The sequence below is a fragment of the Martes martes genome, assembly GCF_963455335.1.
Source record: "Martes martes genome assembly, chromosome: 5".
NCBI lineage: Eukaryota > Metazoa > Chordata > Mammalia > Carnivora > Mustelidae > Martes > Martes martes.
This window is the reverse complement of record NC_137892.1, coordinates 67,197,785-67,217,804: the sequence shown is the minus strand read 5'-3', so window position 1 is coordinate 67,217,804 and position 20,020 is coordinate 67,197,785. Positions and strand designations below refer to the sequence as shown.

The following is a 20,020-nucleotide window of genomic DNA, read 5'->3' as shown; positions in this document are numbered from 1 at the left end:
CTATGGTATATCTGGAAATCCAGCCAACAAAGCAGGTCCAAGATCTTCAAAATGTTTTCTCTATTAAAATACATAAAATACAGGCACCTGGCTAGTTCAGTCAGTAGAGCATGCGACCCTTGATCTTGGGGTTTTAAGTTTGAGCCCCATGTTGGGTGTAGAGATTGCTTAAAAAAATTATATATATATAATAAAATACAGAAAATATTTGAAACAATAGTTGCACTATGTTCATGGATAAGGTAGATTGGTACTCAGCATCCATTCAAACTTTTCTCTGTACTTTAAATCTTGAAAAGTTAAAAACTACATTTCCCAGGGGTACCTGGGTGGCTCAGTCAGTTGAGCAGCTGACTCTTGATCTTGGCTCAGGTCAGATCTTCTGGTCAGAACTAGGGTTGTGAGATCAGCTGGTCACTTGGTGCTCAGTGCACAGTCTGCTTGCCTCTCTCCCTTCGCTTCTGTCCTCACCCCCTAAAATAAATAAAATCTTTTAAAAATTTTTTTCAAAAACTACATTTCCCAATACTCGAGCAGTTAGCATTCTAGAGGTAGATTTCTGTCAATTAGGTACATTAAAGTAAGATTTGGTACGGAAAGCCAAAGCCTTTCTCCTGCTGTTTTGTTCTTTGGCTGGCAAGCACAGTGGCGAATGTAGTAGTATTTTTTGCAGCAGCTTTCAAGAGCATAGTCATTGGCTTTGTGGGTGTTGAGTAATATAGTATCTTCTTGATTCCTACATTGTAGCTACAGTAGTCTATTCTTTTTTTTTTTTTTTGAAAGATTTATTTATTTGAGACAGAGAGAGAGAACACCAGTGGGAAGAGGGGCAAAGGGAGAGGAAGAGCAAATCATTAAGCAGATTCTCTACTGAGTACACAGCCCAATGTGGAGCTCGATCCCAGAACTCCAAGATCATGACCTGAGCCAAAATCAAGAGTGAGACACTTAACCAACTGAGCCACCCATGCACCCCTACAGTAGCCTATCCTTAACATAGATAATTCTAGTCGTGGAGTCTTGTTTCTCCATGCTGATGGGTAGTAGACACTTCTGTAACAGTCTAGTTTTGCAGTATTACCCTGGGACTCATTTCTGATGGTCTAGGCTAAAGCCCACTCTTCCAGCCCATTAAATAATTTTCTAAGCACCAATTCCCTAAATTAAATCTCTATACCCTTAAAATAGTCAGATCTATTTACTGCAACTGAATGCAGACTCATACAACAATTAGTAAAGTTACAAAATCTTCCCAAATTATCTATACTATTTCAACAAAATTTTAGAATAATTTGACAAAACCTAACATGTATATGAGATAGAAGTCTCAAATATGTCAACTTTAAAAATGAAAAAAAGGGGCGCCTGGGTGGCTCGGCGAGTTAAGGTTCTGCCTTTGGCTCAGGTCATGATCTCAGGGTCCTGGGATCAAGCCACACATCAGGCTCTCTGCTCAGCAGGGAGCCTGCTTAATAAATAAATAAAATCTTAAAAAAAAAAAAAAAAAAGAATACTGAGTCTAGCTCTTCCGGGGACGGCAAACATAGACATTCAGAATGGTCTAGTGTTTGACCTACCATCATAGGCTGTCCTACAGTACAGCCTCTAATAAAACCAAGCTGTCCTGAATCGTTTACCTTTATATCGAGAAGGCTGGGAAAGCACCAAAATCTGCATGTGAAGTGTGCCTAGGCTAACTTCCAGGAGTTCGTGCTGTGAGACCTCAGGTCCTTACGAGGTTGTCTAAAATGATAAAAACAAGTCAGCAGGGCCTATGGTGGTTCCATGTGTGCTAAGTGTGTTCATGACAGGATCAAGCATGCTTTCCTCATCGAGGAGCAGAAAATCATAGTGAAAGCGTTATAGGCAAAAGCACAGAGCCAGAAAGCTTAAAAAAAAAAAAAAGAAGCATTTTTGAGTAATAAAAAAAATCAAAAGGCTTAAAAAAAAAAGAATATTGCATCTAGGGGCACTTAGGTGGTTCAGTCAGTTAAGTATCTATCTTCAGCTTGGGTCGTGATTCCTGGGATCAAGCCCCATGTTGGGCTCTCTGCTCAGCAGGGAGCCTGCTTCTCCCTCTCCCTCTGACTGCCACTCCACCTTCTTGTTCTGTCAAATAAATAAATCTTAAAAAAAAAAAAAAAAAAAGAATATTGAGTCTATCACCCAAATGCAAACAGTTAAATAATTATTTCTGGATTTTTTCACTCTTTTTTATATCTGTGACAAATGATACAGGAATATATAAAATGAAACCCCTTCCAGGTTTGAAATTTGGACAGTTTTGTTAACCAAATGAAGTTACTAATTATATGTTGGTCTTTAAATTATTTTCTACCCTGACAACTTGTTTTGTTTAAAAAACAAAAAATAAAAAGTAATACACGAGCAGTGTAATGTATCTGACAAATGAACACTGGGTATCCTGAGAGTAAATCTAAAGGATGTAGACTTCCAGACAACCCATCAGCCAACAGAATGAAATACCCCAGGGGGGTTGTAATGGGCCTGGTTAGCACTGATTTGAGCTTGGGGAAAAGATAAGGCACTGAAACAAGAAACTGAGTCAGTTACAATTTGGTAGTCACCAAGTTATCCCATAGTTTAAATTTTAAAATGTCTATAGATTTGGTTTCTGCAGTCACATTTTCTTAGAGCAAATTTGAGCTTCAAAAGAATTTTCCCCCAATAAACTGCACAATACCTCTTAAAAGGCATTCAAATGTAACCTAAAATAGAAAAGGCAAAACCACCTTTTTTTTTAAATTTAAAAAAATTCGTGTTGAATTAAGGACATTGTGAGAATCTTACTGGAGGTTGCTGAGCTTATAAGCAGAGAGAGGATATTAGGCTGGACTCTTTGTCTCTATAAACTTGGTACAGTGCTTTATTATAGCAGCTAACTCCTATGGATAATTTTAAAAATCTACTAGAAAAATTTAAGCTCTGCTGGCATTCTCTGCCTGACAAGAAAGGCTGCTTCAAACTGTTTAGTGATTTACTTTTACTTGCTAAATTTGCATTAGCCTGGGACCCCAGGATCACGACCTGAGCCAAAAGCACTTTTAACCAACTGACCCATCCATGTGCCCCAATTTGAAAGATTTTATGAAGATAATAGGATTGGGGAGGATTTCATAGCCAAAAAAGGCCTTAAAAATATTTTAGTGTGGTTAAGGTAAGGCGTGGTAAGGTAAAGTGCTCACTAAATAAGATGATCAGCAAAATTTGGATAATGTAGACTTCCATGCTTTGCTTTCATAACACTCCAGGATCTTTCTACCCATATATCATCCTTGTCTGACTGCAGACAATGTATATTCTAAAGGCAACTTATTTTCAGTGGGTTTTTTCCCACCAATTAAACATTTAAAGCTTTTTTTTTTTTAATTATAAAAAAGTTATTGACTGTCTTGATTCTATTCTGGTCTCGAAAATACAGAGTATAATGGGTGACTGAGATTTTAAAAGATGCTTTGGGGGCACCTGGCTGACTCAGTCAGAGGAGCATGCTACTCTTGATCTCCACATCTCAGGGTCTTGAGTTTGAGCCTCAAGTTGGGTACAGAGATTACAAAGAAAAATAAATAAACTTAAAAAAAAAAAAGATGCTTTCAATAATTCCTGTGACTTCAATTAATCTTTCCCTTTTAATACTTTAGCACAACTTTCTTTCCGCATCTTCATACAAGTGTTTCTCTACCAGGGTTCTCTACAAAACAAAACAAAAAAAAGATACTGTCTGCTCCTCTTCCTCCCTTCCCCAGCACTTGACTTTCTGTATCTTTCTTCCAGTGTGACCTTATATAAGTTTTCTGAAATAAAATTGTTAAGACTGAATGAAAAGAAAGCTGAGCATGCATGTATTAATTTAGTAACTGTTGGTGCTGTGTGGTGGGTCTATGGAGGCTCATTATATTATTTGTGCTTCGGTGCACTTGGAAGCTTTCCACAATAATGTAAGAAGGATATTCAGTCTGATATTCAAAAAATTAGGGTTAGCATTATAAATTTGGGACCTCATCAAAATAAAGATGACAGTTAAAGCCATGGGACTGGATGAAAATATTTAGGAAGAATACAGGTAGAAAAGAATATAGAACTAAAATGTAAGCAACTCTAATATTTAGAAGTCAGAGAATTAAGATAAAGTGAAGTAGACTGAGCTGCCAGTAAGAGGAAACCAGGAAGTGAGATGTTCGTGGAGCCTAGAGAAGAAAATATTTCAAAAATGTGGAAGAGGCCAAGAGTGTCAAATGCCACCTAAAGGCTAAAATAAAAACTAAGAATTTACCTTTTAGATTTGTCAAGATGGAGGTTTAGACAATTCTTCGGACGGATTTTTTGCTATAAAAGGGAACACAAAAATTAAGTAGTGGCTGGAGGAGAACAGAGGTCAAAAAATTTTTCATTTTCTTCTGTTTTGAGATACCTGAGACTGAGGCTTATTAGTACACTAGTAGAATGACTTAGTTGAATGGGGGAGAACAGATACAGGAGGGCTGTAACAGAACAATCAAGGTCCTGAATGAAATACACAAAAGTACAAGTAGAGGGAATAATTCTGTGTGTAACAGAAAGGAAGGCAAAATGTATAGATTCAGGTATATAGAGATGGTAGAGTAATGGAGGGTAGATGAAGTGGTGCCAATCTTCACACCTTAACTCTCTAAGCTCTAGTTAGATGGCCAGTAGTGAGAAGTACTATGGGATGAATCTACCTCATAAGATTTCTGTGAGGATCCAACTGTCAAAGAGCCAACACTCAACATCATCCTGTAGAAATTATTAAGACTTCTAGTTCAGTTCTCTGTTAACTCAATAAAATTATCAATCTATCATTCTGCATTTAATAAAGTACCACAATTAAAAATAACAAAGATGGATGTAACTTAATAAGGTTGAGGGTGTCAGAAAAGGCTTTCCTGAGACATTTAAACCAAAAGCTAGTAAGTTGCAGGCACTAACTTGACAAAGGGGGGGTATTAGAAGTTTAAGGAGGTTTAGAAACAAACAAAAGGTCTATTGTGCCCATCAGTCAATGGCCAGATCACAAAGCAACTAAAACCACGGGAACATTTATCCTCAGTGATTTCCAATACCTTCTGTGGGTGAAAATGGGCTCTTAATAAACATTATGTCAAGTATGTATTTTAGTTTATGCTGAAGCCAACTCAAGTCCAACTGAGAGGTGAAAATAATTCATCGACTTTGATTAGACCATAAACTATAAAGCAAGGAGAGCAAACAGGTTTCCCCTTTCTTGCCTATTCTATTGACAGAGGTCATGTTGAATCCTTGAGTTTGTTCAGGCTAAGCAGTTAAATGTGGGAGCTAGTAATTCTTACTTGCCATAGATATCATAAATTACTGTTTTGTCATCACTGACCTAAGATTGCAACTTAGTAACTTTTTTTGGAGTTAAAAAAATCCCTTCAATTACTTTTTTAGAAGACTGGTATATAAATATTAGCAGAATCTGAATCTCCCCTCCCCCCTTTTTTAAAGATTTTATTTATCTGACAGAGACAGAGAGCACAAGCAGGGGGAGCAGCAGGCAGAGGGAGAAGCAGACTCCCTGCTGAGCATGGAGCCCATCCCAGGACCCTGAGATGATGACCTGAATAGAAGGCAGCCACTTAATGAATGAGCCACCCAGGCGCCCCAGAATCTGAATTTCCTAACCATTCACAAAACAGCAGCAGAAAAACTAAAAATTTCTTTTCTATTAGAGCAACTTTCATGATTTTCAATATAATTAAAGTTTTAAAAATTAGAAAAGAACAAGACAGAAAAGTGGGAACCAAGGGAAAATAAAAAATAACCTGGGATATTTCCAGAAAACAGGTATATATAAGGTAAATCAGGTGACAGGTAGGTGGAAGAATGTTATGTTGATGTAAATGCTCAAAAAACATTGTATGACTAGAGAGTTTCAAATGCTCTTAGTACAACATGGTAGAAGGGGGAAAATGTGTTCTGGAACACATTTCTGGAACAAAGACATACTGTCAAAAAGGGAAGTATTTCTATGCATTCTGTAGTATTTCTATAGTACTGCGTGATGTTGGCACAGTCGTTTTGACTTTTACAGTAACCCACGGAGCATAATAGTTCATCTTTTTCTATACTAAACCTTGACTCATATTTAAGAGGAGCAACATTGTTTTTTAAGAAAATATCAACAGTTACAATTACCCTAAAAAGCAATATGGCTGTTCTCACTATTTTCTTAGAGACCTCACATTTTAACAAATTTACACATGAAAAGTATTAAAAAACAAAATGATTAATCTTAACTGGAGGGAAATCTGCACCTACACAAGTTTCCTTGCCATATAAATTATATTTTCTCAAAGATTTTGGACTCATTTTTGAATCTGCAAAGGCTTTTCATAAATAAGACCACAAAAAGGCTGACCAGCTAGCATTCTGACTTCAAGCTTGTCTTAAAGCTTGCCCTACCAGTTGGAAAATTTAGCCTCTCTTAACAAATGCTCCTTTGACTGCATTACCGAGATAAGGAACAAAGTTTGTTCAATTGTGAATCACTAACTGTAAATCCATGCCAACTTATATCAAGGAGTCAATTTTTGTCTGTTTAAACAAGAGAACTAAGGTAATTAAGTACAGGGGTCTCAGGCGGTACGTGCTACGCTTGCTGAAATTCAGATTACCGGGTTCCATCCCCAGTTCGACTGAACCCCTTTTAAGGATCGGGCCTCGGGGATACATTCTGAACGCGCTCGCCAGAAATTGTGAACCATGGTCCTGCAACCCACCAAACCACCTCACCCTGGAAAGTAAAATTAGTTTACTTCGGCAAAGTTGTGACAAAATGTTTTGGTAAAGGCTAATATGGGCCGGAAAGGAAATTCTAAAACATCCAGAGAATTGCTCCAATCTACACCAAAAAGCGAGCTAGAGCGAGTAAAGAGGTGAACACACGCGGGGCGCCCCAAGCGTTTCCGCAAATGTGAACTGCCCTTTCTCCTTAGGGTAAAGAATTTGGGGGTCAGGGCCGACTTACTCAACCCTAACTGCAAAGAACCGTTCTTTCTGACTCCTCTATGGTCTTTCCCAGGACTACACGCGGCGCCGACAGCACGGAGCCCCTCGTGCGGCCCCAAACCGGCCCGCGCTCCAGGACAAACGTCCCACCGGGCCGGTCACAAACGCCGAGGCCTCAGGCCGCGCGTGCGCAGCGAAGCACTAAGCTCGCGGCAAAGTCCGTTTCCTGACTTTTGGAGGAAGCAGCGTTGCATCACTTCCGGCCTCCCTCTAGCTGCCATCTTGCGTCCCCGCGTGTGTGCACCTAATCTCAGCTGGTCCGCCCGAGACCCCCTGAGCGCCAACCCTAGTCCCCCGCGCCGTCCCATTTCCGCTCCAACAAGGTACAAAAAGGCTCTGGACGCCGGCGTGGGAGGAGGACGGGAACGGGGGCGGGAAGTGCCCGGAAGGAGCGAGACAGGGAGGGACAGGGCTGAGGAGAGGAAGGCGATGCGACGGACAGGCGCACCCACTCAGGCTGACTCTCGGGGGCGAGGTCGAGCCAGGGGCGGCTGCCCTGGGGGCGAGGCGACGCCGTCTCTTCCTCCACCTCGCGGCGGAACCCGAGGACAGGAGCCTCAGGTACCGCGAGGCTTGCGGAGAGTGGCTGGGCCGGGCCGGGCAGGCCTTGGCTAGGCCGAGGCCGGGCCAGGGCCGGGGGTGGGGGGTGCTGACCAGGCGTGGGTTAGAGCCCTTTTCGGCTTGTAAGGGGGCGAGGGAAGTTGAGGGTAGGAAAGTGGGTGCTCTTTACGCTCCCTCAAAACTGAAATTGGGAGCTTTGCGGGGTGGATTGGGAATTCAGGCCTCGGCCTGTTTAGGACTTTTTTTTTTTTTTGGGTTGGTGTCTTGGGGGAAATAACGAGCGTGGAATGCTAGAGTGAACCAGACCTTTTCTCGCTGAGGGTTTCCTGTTTTTCTAGATGAAAGAAACTATCATGAACCAGGAGAAACTCGCCAAACTGCAAGCACAAGTGCGCATTGGTGGGAAAGTAAGTTTTAACAGTTTGGGGAGCTTTTTGAAGTTTAAAGGTTTGGGGTGGTATTTGCTTTTTGTTTTTTTTTTCCCCCCTTGGATTTGCTTTTCTTGTGTTACTGGCTTGTCACTGTCTCTAGAGGGCATTTCATAGAGCTAGCAAAGCGGGTGTGGGGGGAGGAGGAGGCGGGGTTAAATGATGTACAATAGAGTGTGTCAGTGGGACCTGCATGTTGTAGATTAAAAGAGAAAAGTGAGTCTAGATGAAAAGAGAACTTAAACAACAAACATTACTTCTGTATAAGTATGTTTTGTGTTACAGTGTTTTAGTAGAACAAAAGTGTTTCTTAGTTTAATCAGTAAGAAAATGTATTAATTCTGTTAGGTAATCATCGTGGCCACCATACTTCTAACTTGTTTGGCCTAAGTTGTATACATTCGGTGCTTTGCCTTTTCTCTTTCTTTCTTTCTTTCTTTTTTTTAAAGTAACTATGCTAACTCTGAACTTTAGTTCCACCTGTCTTTTGAACTGTAGTTTATATTGTAAGGTTCTTACTTAATAGTTAGAAGTTTGTGTCTGTTGTAAGTTAAGACCTGTAATTCTTTCTTAAATGCAGTTTAGAGTAGTTGTATGTTTTCTAGGATATTTGGAAGATACGTATGTTAGAGGCACATCATAGAGTTTAAGAGCATTGACTGTGGATTTGAAAACACTATCTAAGCAGATATCTTTCAATTTTGGCTTTGTTAATATGCTAAAACTGAGAGAATGAGAATGATTGGTAGGTTTTTCGGTAAGTTTTTGGCTGTTTGGTTTTTCCTGCTGGGTACTGATCTTCAAGAGTATTCTTTTTTGAACTTGGAAGTGTTAGATTGTTTTCTGAGTGATGTACTTAAGTCAGATGTCTGCTCTAGACAGAGGTCTGTCTGCTTAGTTGTATTTTGCATCATGTTAGCACATTCCTAGTATTTAACAAGGTGTGGTAGCCTGTTGGAACAGAGCATGTCTTTACTTGGTAAAACTTGTAAAGCTTCCCTAGGACAAGTTTATTACCTATTAGTTTTTCCCAATTTTAAGCATTTGCCTTCAAGTAGACTCTTCTGTGAAATAGCCAGAAGTTGCATGTAGGCTTAAATAATGAGATGTGCATTTGTTAAATTACTGGACTTTGCCAACAGTGAATATATCACAATCCTTTTTTCTTTCCTCAAGCTAGTAGTCTGAGCACCTGCACCTGCCCATTAACAAATGGTAGGTGTTTCTTGTTCTTAGCAATTGTTAAAAGCTAGGTGTGGCCTTCAGGTCCCAGAAAAACTCATATCCTTTGTGGTCAGTGTTTCAGTGTTCTTACATTAGTGTTTTTAAGTGTCTTTTAGTACAGGTTTTACAGGAAGTATTGTGGATAATGTGCTTGTGTGCTGTCTTTCTTTGGTACTGATCATTAGTCTTTAGCTATGAGAAGCATCATTCTAGGGAAAGGAAAGTGTAGGTTTTTTAGATCCTTAAGGCTGATGTAGGATTGGACTTTGTTTAGGTGACATAGGAAATACTTATGTCCTTGTAATATGGACCTTTTAAAAAACTTCTTTATTATGGAATATGAAATTTGGTGAGTTAGTTTTGCCTTAGAGAAACCTGTGTTAGGTACTTCCAGGTAAGTAGTGTAAAGTGCTTTTTTCAATATCTGGTCAGAGCATTGATACTAAATTATATCAGTAAAAATTGAACTCTCTGGATGTGAACTGTATGGAATCTATAGAAGGTGTGTCAGTTTTGTTTTTAGAATCTTACAGTAGTCAATTAGAATGTCTTAGAGAGAATTCTTTGAAAACCAGATATCTACATGACCACATCAAAGTGATTTTTATTCTTAAAGGTTTTGGGGTGGGTTGGTAGCCAGTATTTTTTTTGTAGCTATGATATGTTACTCAGTTTGGCTATCATTTACTTAAGCCTTTAACTGTGCTCAGTTCTGAGAATATGAAATTTAAGAAATTTATGGTCCCTTAGGGGACTCTAACGCCAGTAGGGGAGGGGTTTTTTTGTTTTGTTTTTTTAATTTGTTTTCATAGTGTAATATACATAGTGCAGTAGAAGCATTCGCTCTCTCTTTTTTTTTTTTTTTTAAAGATTTTATTTATTTATTTGACAGATCACAAGTAGGCGTAGAGGCAGGCAGAGAGAGAGGGGGAAGCAGGCTTCCTGTGGAGCAGAGAGCCCCGTGCAGGGCTCGATCCCGGGACCCTGAGATCATGACCCGAGCTGAAGGCAGAGGCTTAACCCACTGAGCCACCCAGGTGCCCCTAGAAGCATTTTCAAAATCTAGAAATGGGAATGATTTTGCTTGGGGTGGTTTATGGCAGAGTTTAGGGATGGCATGAAAGAGATAATGGTTTGAACAGGGTTTTAAAGGACAAATAGAAATTGGTATGTAGGTTGTGGTATATTGAAATAGGTGGTTGGTAACCTTTCCATAAAGAGCTTTATGTATCATGTAAAGGGCTTAATCTATACATAAGAGTTCTTGAGTTTATTAAGTATTACGGAGAGTTAAGCAGAAAATGAGAGCCACATTTGCCTAGTTGTGAAAGTTTATGGGATATATTTGAGAAGGAGGAGATTGGAAACTTGGTGTATATGAACAAGTGGCCACAAACTTGCTTGAAGCCTGTATTCGTTCGTTCATTCATTCAAGTTACTGAGTGCCTTCAGTGAGCCGGGTGCTGTTCTCAATACTGTTCATGGCAGTAAACAGAGTGGAATCTCTTAAGGAGGTTACATTCTGGTGAGGGGAGACAGACAAAAAAATACATTTATCTCATAGTAATAATTATGAAGGAAAATAAACCTGGATGGATAGATGATAACTGTAGGAGTTGCCTTTTTACATAGGGTGGCTGGGAAAGACCACTGGTGGGGTGATGTAAGAACAGAGATCTGTAGTAAGGGAGGGAACAAATGCAGATGGTAGAGAAGAAAGGAATAGTATGTGCAAAGGCTCTTTTTGGCCTGTTGAAGGAACTGTGAGGAGGTTTATTTGGCTAAAGATGAGAATGTGTGTGTGATAGAAGATGTGGTCAAGAATAGAATAGTAGGGGCAGAGCAGATCATATCATGTAGAGGCTTTGTGGTTTAAGATAAAAACTTAAGATTTTATTCTTAGGTATTATAAAAGTCTATTATAAACTCATTTAAACATGTCAATACACTGTCTTGCCTGTGAATATTAATGGATGTTGATTTTTCATTAATGAAAAACAGAAAAGGTTAATAGTTCTGGACATAGAACTTCTAAATGAGGCTTAATTTAGGTTGATACATGCTACCTCTTTGATCACTTCTAGAGCAGATAATTTAAAAAATAAGACTTTGAAAAGATCATTGTTTTATATATGACAAAACTAGAAGCTTAGAAAGCTGTTAAGGATTTGTAAACAATTCCTTTGTTACCCTCTTTCTGCTTCCATCATTCCCTACTTGCTGCCTAAAAGTTTGTGCTTATGGTAGTTTTCTTAAAGAGATCCAAAGGTCAGAAAGGAATTAGAAGCTTTCCTTTGAAAATGTCTGTTATGGGGTGCCTGGGTGGCTCAGTGGGTTAAGCCTCTGCCTTTGGCTCAGGTCATAATCTCAGGGTCCTGGAATCAAGCTCTCTGCTCAGTGGGGAGCCTGCTTCCCCCCCTCCCCCCGCCTACTTGTGATCTCTCTCTCTCTCTCTCTCTCTCTCTCTCTCTCTCTCTCTCTGTGTTAAATAAATAAATAAAATCTTTTTAAAAAAAAGTCTGTTATGGTATATATGTGTGATGTTTTCTTTTCTCCTCACTCTAGGGAACTGCTCGCCGAAAGAAGAAGGTGGTTCATAGAACAGCTACAGCAGATGATAAAAAACTTCAGTTCTCTTTAAAGAAGTTAGGGGTAAACAATATCTCTGGTATTGAAGAAGTAAGTATCAAATTTTATGTCTTTATAAAACAAGTTTTGGTCGGAAAAAGCTTCAGTGGTCATGCATTAATTTTTTTTTTTCCTACTCCCAACAGAGAATTTCATATCCCTATAAAATAGGTTTGTACTCCACTAGTGAATATTAGGGAGTGCTAAGTCTGAAAGTGATTAGATTGCACTTTCTATTCCAGGCAAAATATCCCTGTGCCTCACAGTAAAATAGTGGATTAGTTAGCCAGACTTGAGCTTTTCCTTAACAGAATGGTTTTTTTTTTTTTTTGGGTGTTGCTAATTAATTTTTTTTTCTTGATAGGTGAATATGTTCACAAACCAAGGAACAGTGATCCACTTTAACAACCCCAAAGTTCAGGCATCGCTGGCAGCGAACACTTTCACCATTACAGGCCATGCTGAGACAAAGCAGCTGACAGAAATGCTACCCAGTATCTTAAACCAACTTGGTGCAGACAGTTTGACTAGTTTAAGAAGACTGGCTGAAGCTCTGCCCAAACAATGTGAGTTTCCTATAGTGATTTTGCCCAGGGTTACTGATTTATCAGGAAATTTCTAAGATCTCAAGTAGATATGAATATCTTTAAATTTGAAAATGACAGTTTTCCTCTAAAAAGTGACAGTTTTTACAATGACTTTTAAGCAGGTGTTCTTAGTGTTTTCAGTGTGTTAACTAGTTTGCTGTGGTCTTTATACTTGATTCAGTGGAATGTTTTTTGCCAACTTGATTTGGATCAGTGGTTTAGAATTTTTACCTTTATCAGCTGGAAATGATGAAAATGTTAATTTGGGGGGGGTTGGATAACTGTTTTGAATTGATTAAAATATACTATAAATTGTTAATTTTTTTCAGTGTATTTACCACTGGTATTACCAGTAACGTTTAAGAATTGGCCTGGCATTATTTGGGTGTTTTTTATTATAGTACAAGGATTTTATTCAGGGCAGAAAAATCTTGTTGAGTAAGTGCATTAAGAGATGTAGCTACTTTATGCTGTGGTTCTCTGATTAAAATTTTGGAGAATGGCAATGTAGAAGCAAGACAGGCTTATTATATGGTCCATTATTTTGTCTTCCATGTTTTTCTAGGCATTTTTCTGCTTTTATGTAGATAGAGTTTGGGGGGTTTTGGGGGGAAGGGGTGTCTGTCACATGGAGAGGCATGAGAAATTCTAGAAAGTCTTGGGCCTTTAGAGCTAAAGTAGGCTTTGGAAATACCCCACTGAAAATCTGATAGGGATAGTACTGGGAGGTCTCAAATCCATGTGTAGTTCACTTTTTTGTGTATTAAAAAGAAAATGGATGCTTACCACCAATCAGAGGCACTTAATTTTTTGATCATTTTATTTTCATTTCAGTAAGGGTTTGTTAAGCATCTCCCATATGCCATGCACAAAACAGTATTTGAGAAAACAGTCTCTTAATTTTTGCCTCCCAAAAGAAATCTTCCCATAATTTGGTATGTGGTTTACCGCTACCCTGGGGGCACTCTGTTGTTTTCATACCACTTCAGGGCCTATGGTGGGTCAGAGGATTGAAAATATGGGTATGAAATTTGTTCTGTTGGCTGTGAACAGCATTCTAGTTCATTTGTAGACATTAGGCTACCGTGTTATTTTTAGTACTTAGGGATGAAATCCCATATGTCATTGTTGTCATAAGTTCTAACAACACTTGGCCTTTCATCTGTTCTTCTGGTTAATGTTTTTTAAAGACTTAATGAATGTGTAACATAACTCATTTCACTTTCACAGCTGTGGATGGAAAAGCACCACTTGCTACCGGAGAGGATGATGATGATGAAGTTCCAGGTAGGAACCTCCATTTATGGTTAAACAGAGAATCTTAGAAGGAAGAATAACAAATCTTTGTACTCTAGGAAAGCCTTACCTTGGGGGAAGGGGTAATACGTAAAGGACGGGAAAGGAAGACATGAACCTTGCCCAAAATGAAAAAAATTATGCGGTATTATTTAACTAGGAGTTATGTTTGTAGACTTGGCTTTTTCTAATTGGAGACTTCAAATATTGAATAAGTATGTATGTTATCACATAAATAGAATACTAGTAGATCACAGAGACCTGTTTCCTACTTAGAGATTAATAAATTCATGATAAGGCATGGAGAAGTTCAGGTATCTTGGGATATGGTATAACCATTCTAAAATCAGAAAAACTCTTGGCCATCAGGAGGGATTTTGCTGTCTTAGCTGTTACTTCATAATGTGTTTTGGGGGCTCCTGGGTTGCTCAGTTATTTAAGTGATTGCCTTCAACTCAGGTCATGATCCTTGAGTCCTGCATTGGGTTTCCTGCTCAGTGGGGAGTCTGCTTCTCCCTCTGACCCTCCCCCTTCTCATGTTCTCTCTCTCTCATTCTCTCTCAAATAAATAAATAAATAAAATCTTTTTTTAAAAAAAAGATAATTTGTTTTGTTATAAAACATGTTTATTGAGCAATAGAATCACTAGACTGAAATATTTCCACTTTGCCTAGATAGGTGTCCTTTAGGAATCCAGGAAAACTTCATATTTTTTGTGATGGTGTTCTTTGGTTCTGACCCCCATGTTGACTAATATATTACTATTATTACTATTGCTCAGTTTTAATTCTTGGGGTGAAATGGAACTGGGGAGGGCATGTACATATTTTTAAGCATAGTATCTGTGTCATTAGATTAATAAATTTCCCTCTTTTCCTTGTTTTAATTACATTCCAGAACCTATACTTGAAAATGTGCCAAATGGGTAGTGGTCTCTTTGGAAATAAAGTTTTTAAGTATATATCTTGATTTTTAACTGTAAGATATATTTTGAGAGCATTTTTTTAACCTCTTTTAAAATCTGATGATTTGTAGATTTGGGATTTTTCAGGTTTTTTTTTTTTTTTTTTTTTTTTTTCCTAGATCTTGTGGAGAATTTTGATGAAGCTTCCAAGAATGAAGCAAACTGAATTGAGTCAACTTCTGAAGAAGATAAAACTTGAAGAAGTTACTGGGAGCTGCTATTTTATATTATGACTGCTTTTTAAAATTTTGTTCATGGATCTGATAAAATCTAGATCTCTAATATTTTTAAGCCCAAGCCCCTTGGACACTGCAGCTCTTTTCAGTTTTTGCTTATACACAATTCATTTTTTGCAGCTAATTAAGCTGAAGAAGCCTGGGAATAAAGTTTGAAACAAGATTAATAAAGTTCTTTGCCTAGGATACGGTTTTATTTTTTATTTCATTAACACTGATTTGTACATGGAAAGCAAAGTTGTTTATAGAAAGCTAATCATGGCATGTAATATGGCTGGTTATCTTTGATGAAATTTGATTAAAGATTTTAAATGGCCGTATAATATAACAAAGGTGGTATAAAGTTCTCATATTTTAAAACTTGTCTCTAGCAGCCCTCAGAGCTACAGTGGTGTAAGTAATGGGTATAATTATAAGGGATGGAATATTGCTTAGTGGGTGAGAAAGAGTTTCTCTTAATATTGTCTATATTGTAAGTATATACTAAGTGCCTTTAACATATTACTGCACTTAATTTTCTCTCATTTAATTCTCAATCTACAAAGTAGGGGTTAGTAGCTCCACTTTCTAGTTGTAACACAAGGTTACCTTAAAAAAGTGGAAGTAATCTCTTAATGAGAAAGTGATTTTTTTTCATTATTTCAACTTACTATTTCAACTTCATTATTTCATTACTTCAGCTCTTCTTGTAGGATATTCTGTAAGACCCCTGAAAAAGCTAGTGTTTATATTAGGAATGTCACCTCATCTTAAATTTAAGTTGTAACACTTCAATAGGGCTACTTTTTTCTCTTTAAAAAAAATCTTTGAATTAACAGTAAAGTTGACATGTATACATTTGAAAGAAATTTAGCATACAATATTTGTGCCTGTGCCCCAATCAGGATACTGAACAGTTCCATCATCCCATCTATAAGGCTACTTAAAAAAAATTTGTATTGGCAATCATAATGTTGAAGAAACTTAAAAATTTACGAATGATAATTAAAATAAATGTGTCATCTGTATCAAGGCAAATGAGAAAGAAAATTGTCTTAGTTTCTACTTGTAGCCATAAGAATTTGTTTTAAGTTTACATAACAATTTTAAGTACCTTCTGAGGGTACTATGCAGCTATATCTAAAAGTCACTGTAAGTAAACTACCAAAAATGAAATACTTGTATAAATAGTATTTGCACATTTTAACATTGTGTTATTTTCAAGGGAAGTGTATCAGTCTTGTTAAAGTACACTGCTACAGTAGTAAAGACTTCAGTGTCAATGATTTACAAAATTGCAAAATAGAAGTACATGTTTCTAGACTATTGTGGGTCTGGTTGGACTCTGCTACATAATCACTGTAGCCCCAGACTGCAACCTTTACCTGGAACACAACTTGGGCTTCTTTGCTGGCTTAGAAAGCTGTTACACACAAATGTCACTTATATAACTGACCAAGTGGAATGGTTAAAGGAGGGCAGAAGATTGGGAAGGCTTGGAGTGGGGCTTGCAGGTTCGCATTTCTGATGAGCTCCCAAGTGATTCTGATACTGCCGGTCCACTGGCTGTACTTTGAGGAAATGAGATTTTAAGTTAGAGATTTTCTCAGCTCATTCCAAGATACTGGGGTGAAAGTTACAGGCTGGCTTGGGCATGTGAAGAATGTCACTCTGAATATCCTTGCAGGTGTTTGTACAAGATCCATACAGGAATGGGACTAAAGAAGTACAATGGATTTCCAAGTCAGGCCTACACAGGGCAACTTACTTTTTTTTAGCAGATATTGACTAGGGTTAATCCTGTTTTGCCTGTACCCAGAGTTTTTCTCCAACAACCTAGAGAAAAGTTTTTTAATCATTTCGTTTTTTAAATGGTCTGTTGTGTGTTAGGGGCCATAGATTAATAAGAAAGGTTTTTCTTGTAATACCTTAAAAGACCATGATAAACAGGGTTATGCTAGAGTTGCAAATGACTTAAAATTTTAGTTGCTACAAAGATTTATTTGACATACTTGATGTTTGTGGTTTGCCTGTGGCTGGGCTCCACTTTACACCAGGAGTGGCATCTAACTGGAACATTGCTGGTCTCAGGATCGGGAAAAGAGGGCAAACAACCAGCTGGCTCTGCAAACCTATGTTGGGAAGTGATGCACATCATTAATCAGATTTCGTCAGCTAGAGAAAGTCATGTACATAGTCAAGTCTGATGGCCATGAAGACTGAGGAAATCTAATTAATACTCCCTCAGAGCAGGGCAGCAAATACTATTGAACAATACTACAACCCACCATATCCTTACATTTTTTTCTTTAATTGCCCACAATCCTTCTGGCTATTAGATGTTAGGCTCTGTACCACTTGTTTTATGTAATCTCATTGGTTATCATAATAATCCCCATCCCCCCACCAAAGAGCCACATTGTACAAATAAGGAAACCATCTTCAAGAGGCGAGTCTCAGGTCAACACAGCTTGTGTGGCAGCATGAGATTCAAACCCAGGTCTGATCTTTTGATCTCAGGCACTGCTAGAAAGAATGTTAAGCCCCTGGTTGATCTTTTGGATGTTGTCACTACATGCTGGCTGTTGTCCACTGTTTTCAAGACTAGCCCTGGGCCAAACAAGCTTTCAGCTAAATAGGGCTATGCTAATGAAGAGATAATACATCTGATTTTGATCTGAGAACTCTTAGGATTAATACCTTTTATTTGTTGAAATAATCAAACTAGGGTAAACTTGTGTCATCCCCCTAATAACCCTGTGGCACACATGACAGAAAGTTGCATTCGAAAATTTGGAAACAAGTTTAGATAAAAGCTAAAGGTCACTAAAGGTTGGGTCTCATTTCTACTAATCAGACTTTTCTCCATTACATAACACTGGATTCATGTTCCAGGAGGCTCCTCTCTCCCCAGTAAGATACATATGTCATTTTTTTTTTTCTTTTGGAGAGAAGTCTTAAGGTAACTAATAACAGTTTTTAGCTTTTCCAAAACATGATTAGAGAAGTCTTCTATTCACATAAGTTTTCATCACTCCAATCAGCACAGTCTTGAATGCCATTTCTGCAGTGAGTTCTGGGAATGCAGGCCCAGTCAGCAAAGAAAACAGTATCACATCCAGCCTGAACACTTTGAGCACTGTAAAACTAGACAATGCTGTTTATTTTTAAAACCTAACTGTTAAAATGTCAAGGTGGACTGGAAAAGATGCTATTGGAAAAGAAATAGCCCTTTGGATCTTAAAAATATTAGTGAAAATTGTCCAAGTAGAAAATGGCAAATGTCTGTTAAAAATTCTACATGTTTGGGTGAGAGAATCTGTACTTTGAAAAGCCAAGAAGGGAACTACCTCTCTCCATCAGTCTGAAAATAAACATAATGACACACTAGATAAATAAGCAAGGGTCCATATGAGTTTGTATGTTCAATAAGCAGGGAAGAGAATCAGTATTTGCTAATTGTCATCAAGAAGACAAAGATCTGTTTATACTTTTAGCCTTTTGTTGTCAACGCATTGTTAGGTACAATGCAACTCCTAGGAAGCTTTTCTCTTTCTACCTTCCATAATGACCACAAAAGGTAGGAAATAGTCTGTTAAGTGTACAGTTTTTTTTTTTAAGATTTTATTTATTTACCTGACAGAGATGGCAAGTAGGCAGAGAGGCAGGCGGGGGGGGGGGGGGGAAGCAGGCTCCTCACTCAGCAGAGAGCCCGATGCGGTGCTCAATCCCAGGACCCTGGGATCATGACCTGAGCCAAAAGGCAGAGGCTTTAACCCACTGAGCCACCCAGGCACCCCAAGTGTACAGTATTTCTGATAAGTCTTTCACATAGTGACTGGGGCCCTGAGGTATTAGAATTGTATCTACCACCATGATTTTAATGCACCCTTGCCTGCTTATAAAGTGATGGGGGTTGCTGCAGTGTTAAACTTCCATAGAGAGCACTGCAGGAGGCAGAGTGGTGGAGAAGGAGGAAAGAACACTAAAGGTTAAGTAAAAAAAAAACCTTTGAGAGAGTGTTCAACGGACTTTTCTTTGATCTTTACAAAAATTCCCAAAGAAATCTGCTATCAGACAAGAGTTGCCCACCAAGATTATTTCCTTTGTTAAACTTTGCGAATCTGACTGTATTTGCTTCTTAGCTAGAGAACTCACCTACTTTAAATATGCAAACTACTGGAAATGATAGAATTGCTTACTCATGAATGTATCCTTAGGAAGGTTTCTAAGTATATAACAATTTATGTAGTTGAAATGTAAGGGTATCTAGTCCAAGAACTCATTAAAATATCAATTATGGGGTGTCTGGGTGGCTCAGTGGGTTAAGCTTCTGCCTTTGGCTCAGGTCATGATCTCAGGGTCCTGGGATCGAGTCCCGCATCAGGCTCTCTGCTCAGCAGAGAGCCTGCGCCCCCCCCCCTCCACCGCCTACTTGTGATTTCTCTCTGTGTGTGTCAAATAAATAAATAAAATCTTAAAAAAAAAATCAATTACGGGCACCTGGGTGGCTCAGTTGGGCATCGGACTCTTGGTTTTGGATCAGGTCATGATCTCGGAGTCTTAGGATTGAGACCCGCATGGTATCCTCACTTGGCAGGGAGTCTGCTTCTTCCTCTCCCTCTGCCCCTCTCCCTGCTCATGGATGTGCTCTCTCTCCTTTTCTCTCTTAAATGAATAAATAAATCTTTAAAACAAAAACCAACAACATCAATTAAGCAGGGCACCTGGGTGGTTCGGTCAGTTTTAAGTGCTGCCTCTTGATTTCACCTCAGGTCATGATCTCAGGGTGGTGAGAACAAGTCCCAGGTCAAGCCCTGCTTCAGGCTCTGCCCTCAGCGGGAAGTCTGATTGAGAGGCTCTCTGCCCCTGCTGCTCCAGCTGTGTGCTCGCTAACTCGCTCTCTCTCTCTCAAAGTAAATAAATAAATATCTTAAAACAAAACAAAACAAAACAAAACTTCAATTAATCCAAAGCATTTTGAGAAAGAAGAACAAAGCTGGAAGCATGAAAATCTGATTTCAAGATATACTACAAAGCATAGTA

The 20,020-nt window shown here is 38.6% G+C and overlaps 1 protein-coding gene and 1 pseudogene across 3 annotated transcripts; both read left to right on the top strand.

The window, feature by feature from the left end:
* The first annotated feature begins 227 nt into the window (after positions 1–227).
* LOC308343309 (large ribosomal subunit protein eL34-like) lies at positions 228–1,893 on the top strand (annotated as a pseudogene). Its single transcript has 2 exons — positions 228–242; positions 1,566–1,893. The product of its transcript is annotated as a large ribosomal subunit protein eL34-like (transcript).
* Positions 1,894–7,239: 5,346 nt separating this feature from the next.
* On the top strand, positions 7,240–16,015 carry BTF3 (basic transcription factor 3). 2 transcript variants are annotated; one of them, XM_080803997.1, is made up of 6 exons: positions 7,240–7,394; positions 7,971–8,039; positions 11,850–11,963; positions 12,277–12,478; positions 13,730–13,786; positions 14,879–16,015. In XM_080803997.1, the coding sequence occupies exons 2-6, from the start codon at positions 7,971–7,973 to the stop codon at positions 14,923–14,925; spliced, it is 489 nt and encodes a 162-aa protein (XP_080660123.1). In that variant the 5' UTR covers positions 7,240–7,394; the 3' UTR covers positions 14,926–16,015. The 2 variants fall into 2 exon arrangements, with proteins under 2 accessions (XP_080660123.1, XP_080660122.1); XM_080803996.1 differs by having other exon boundaries at positions 7,268–7,632.
* Positions 16,016–20,020: the final 4,005 nt, after the last annotated feature.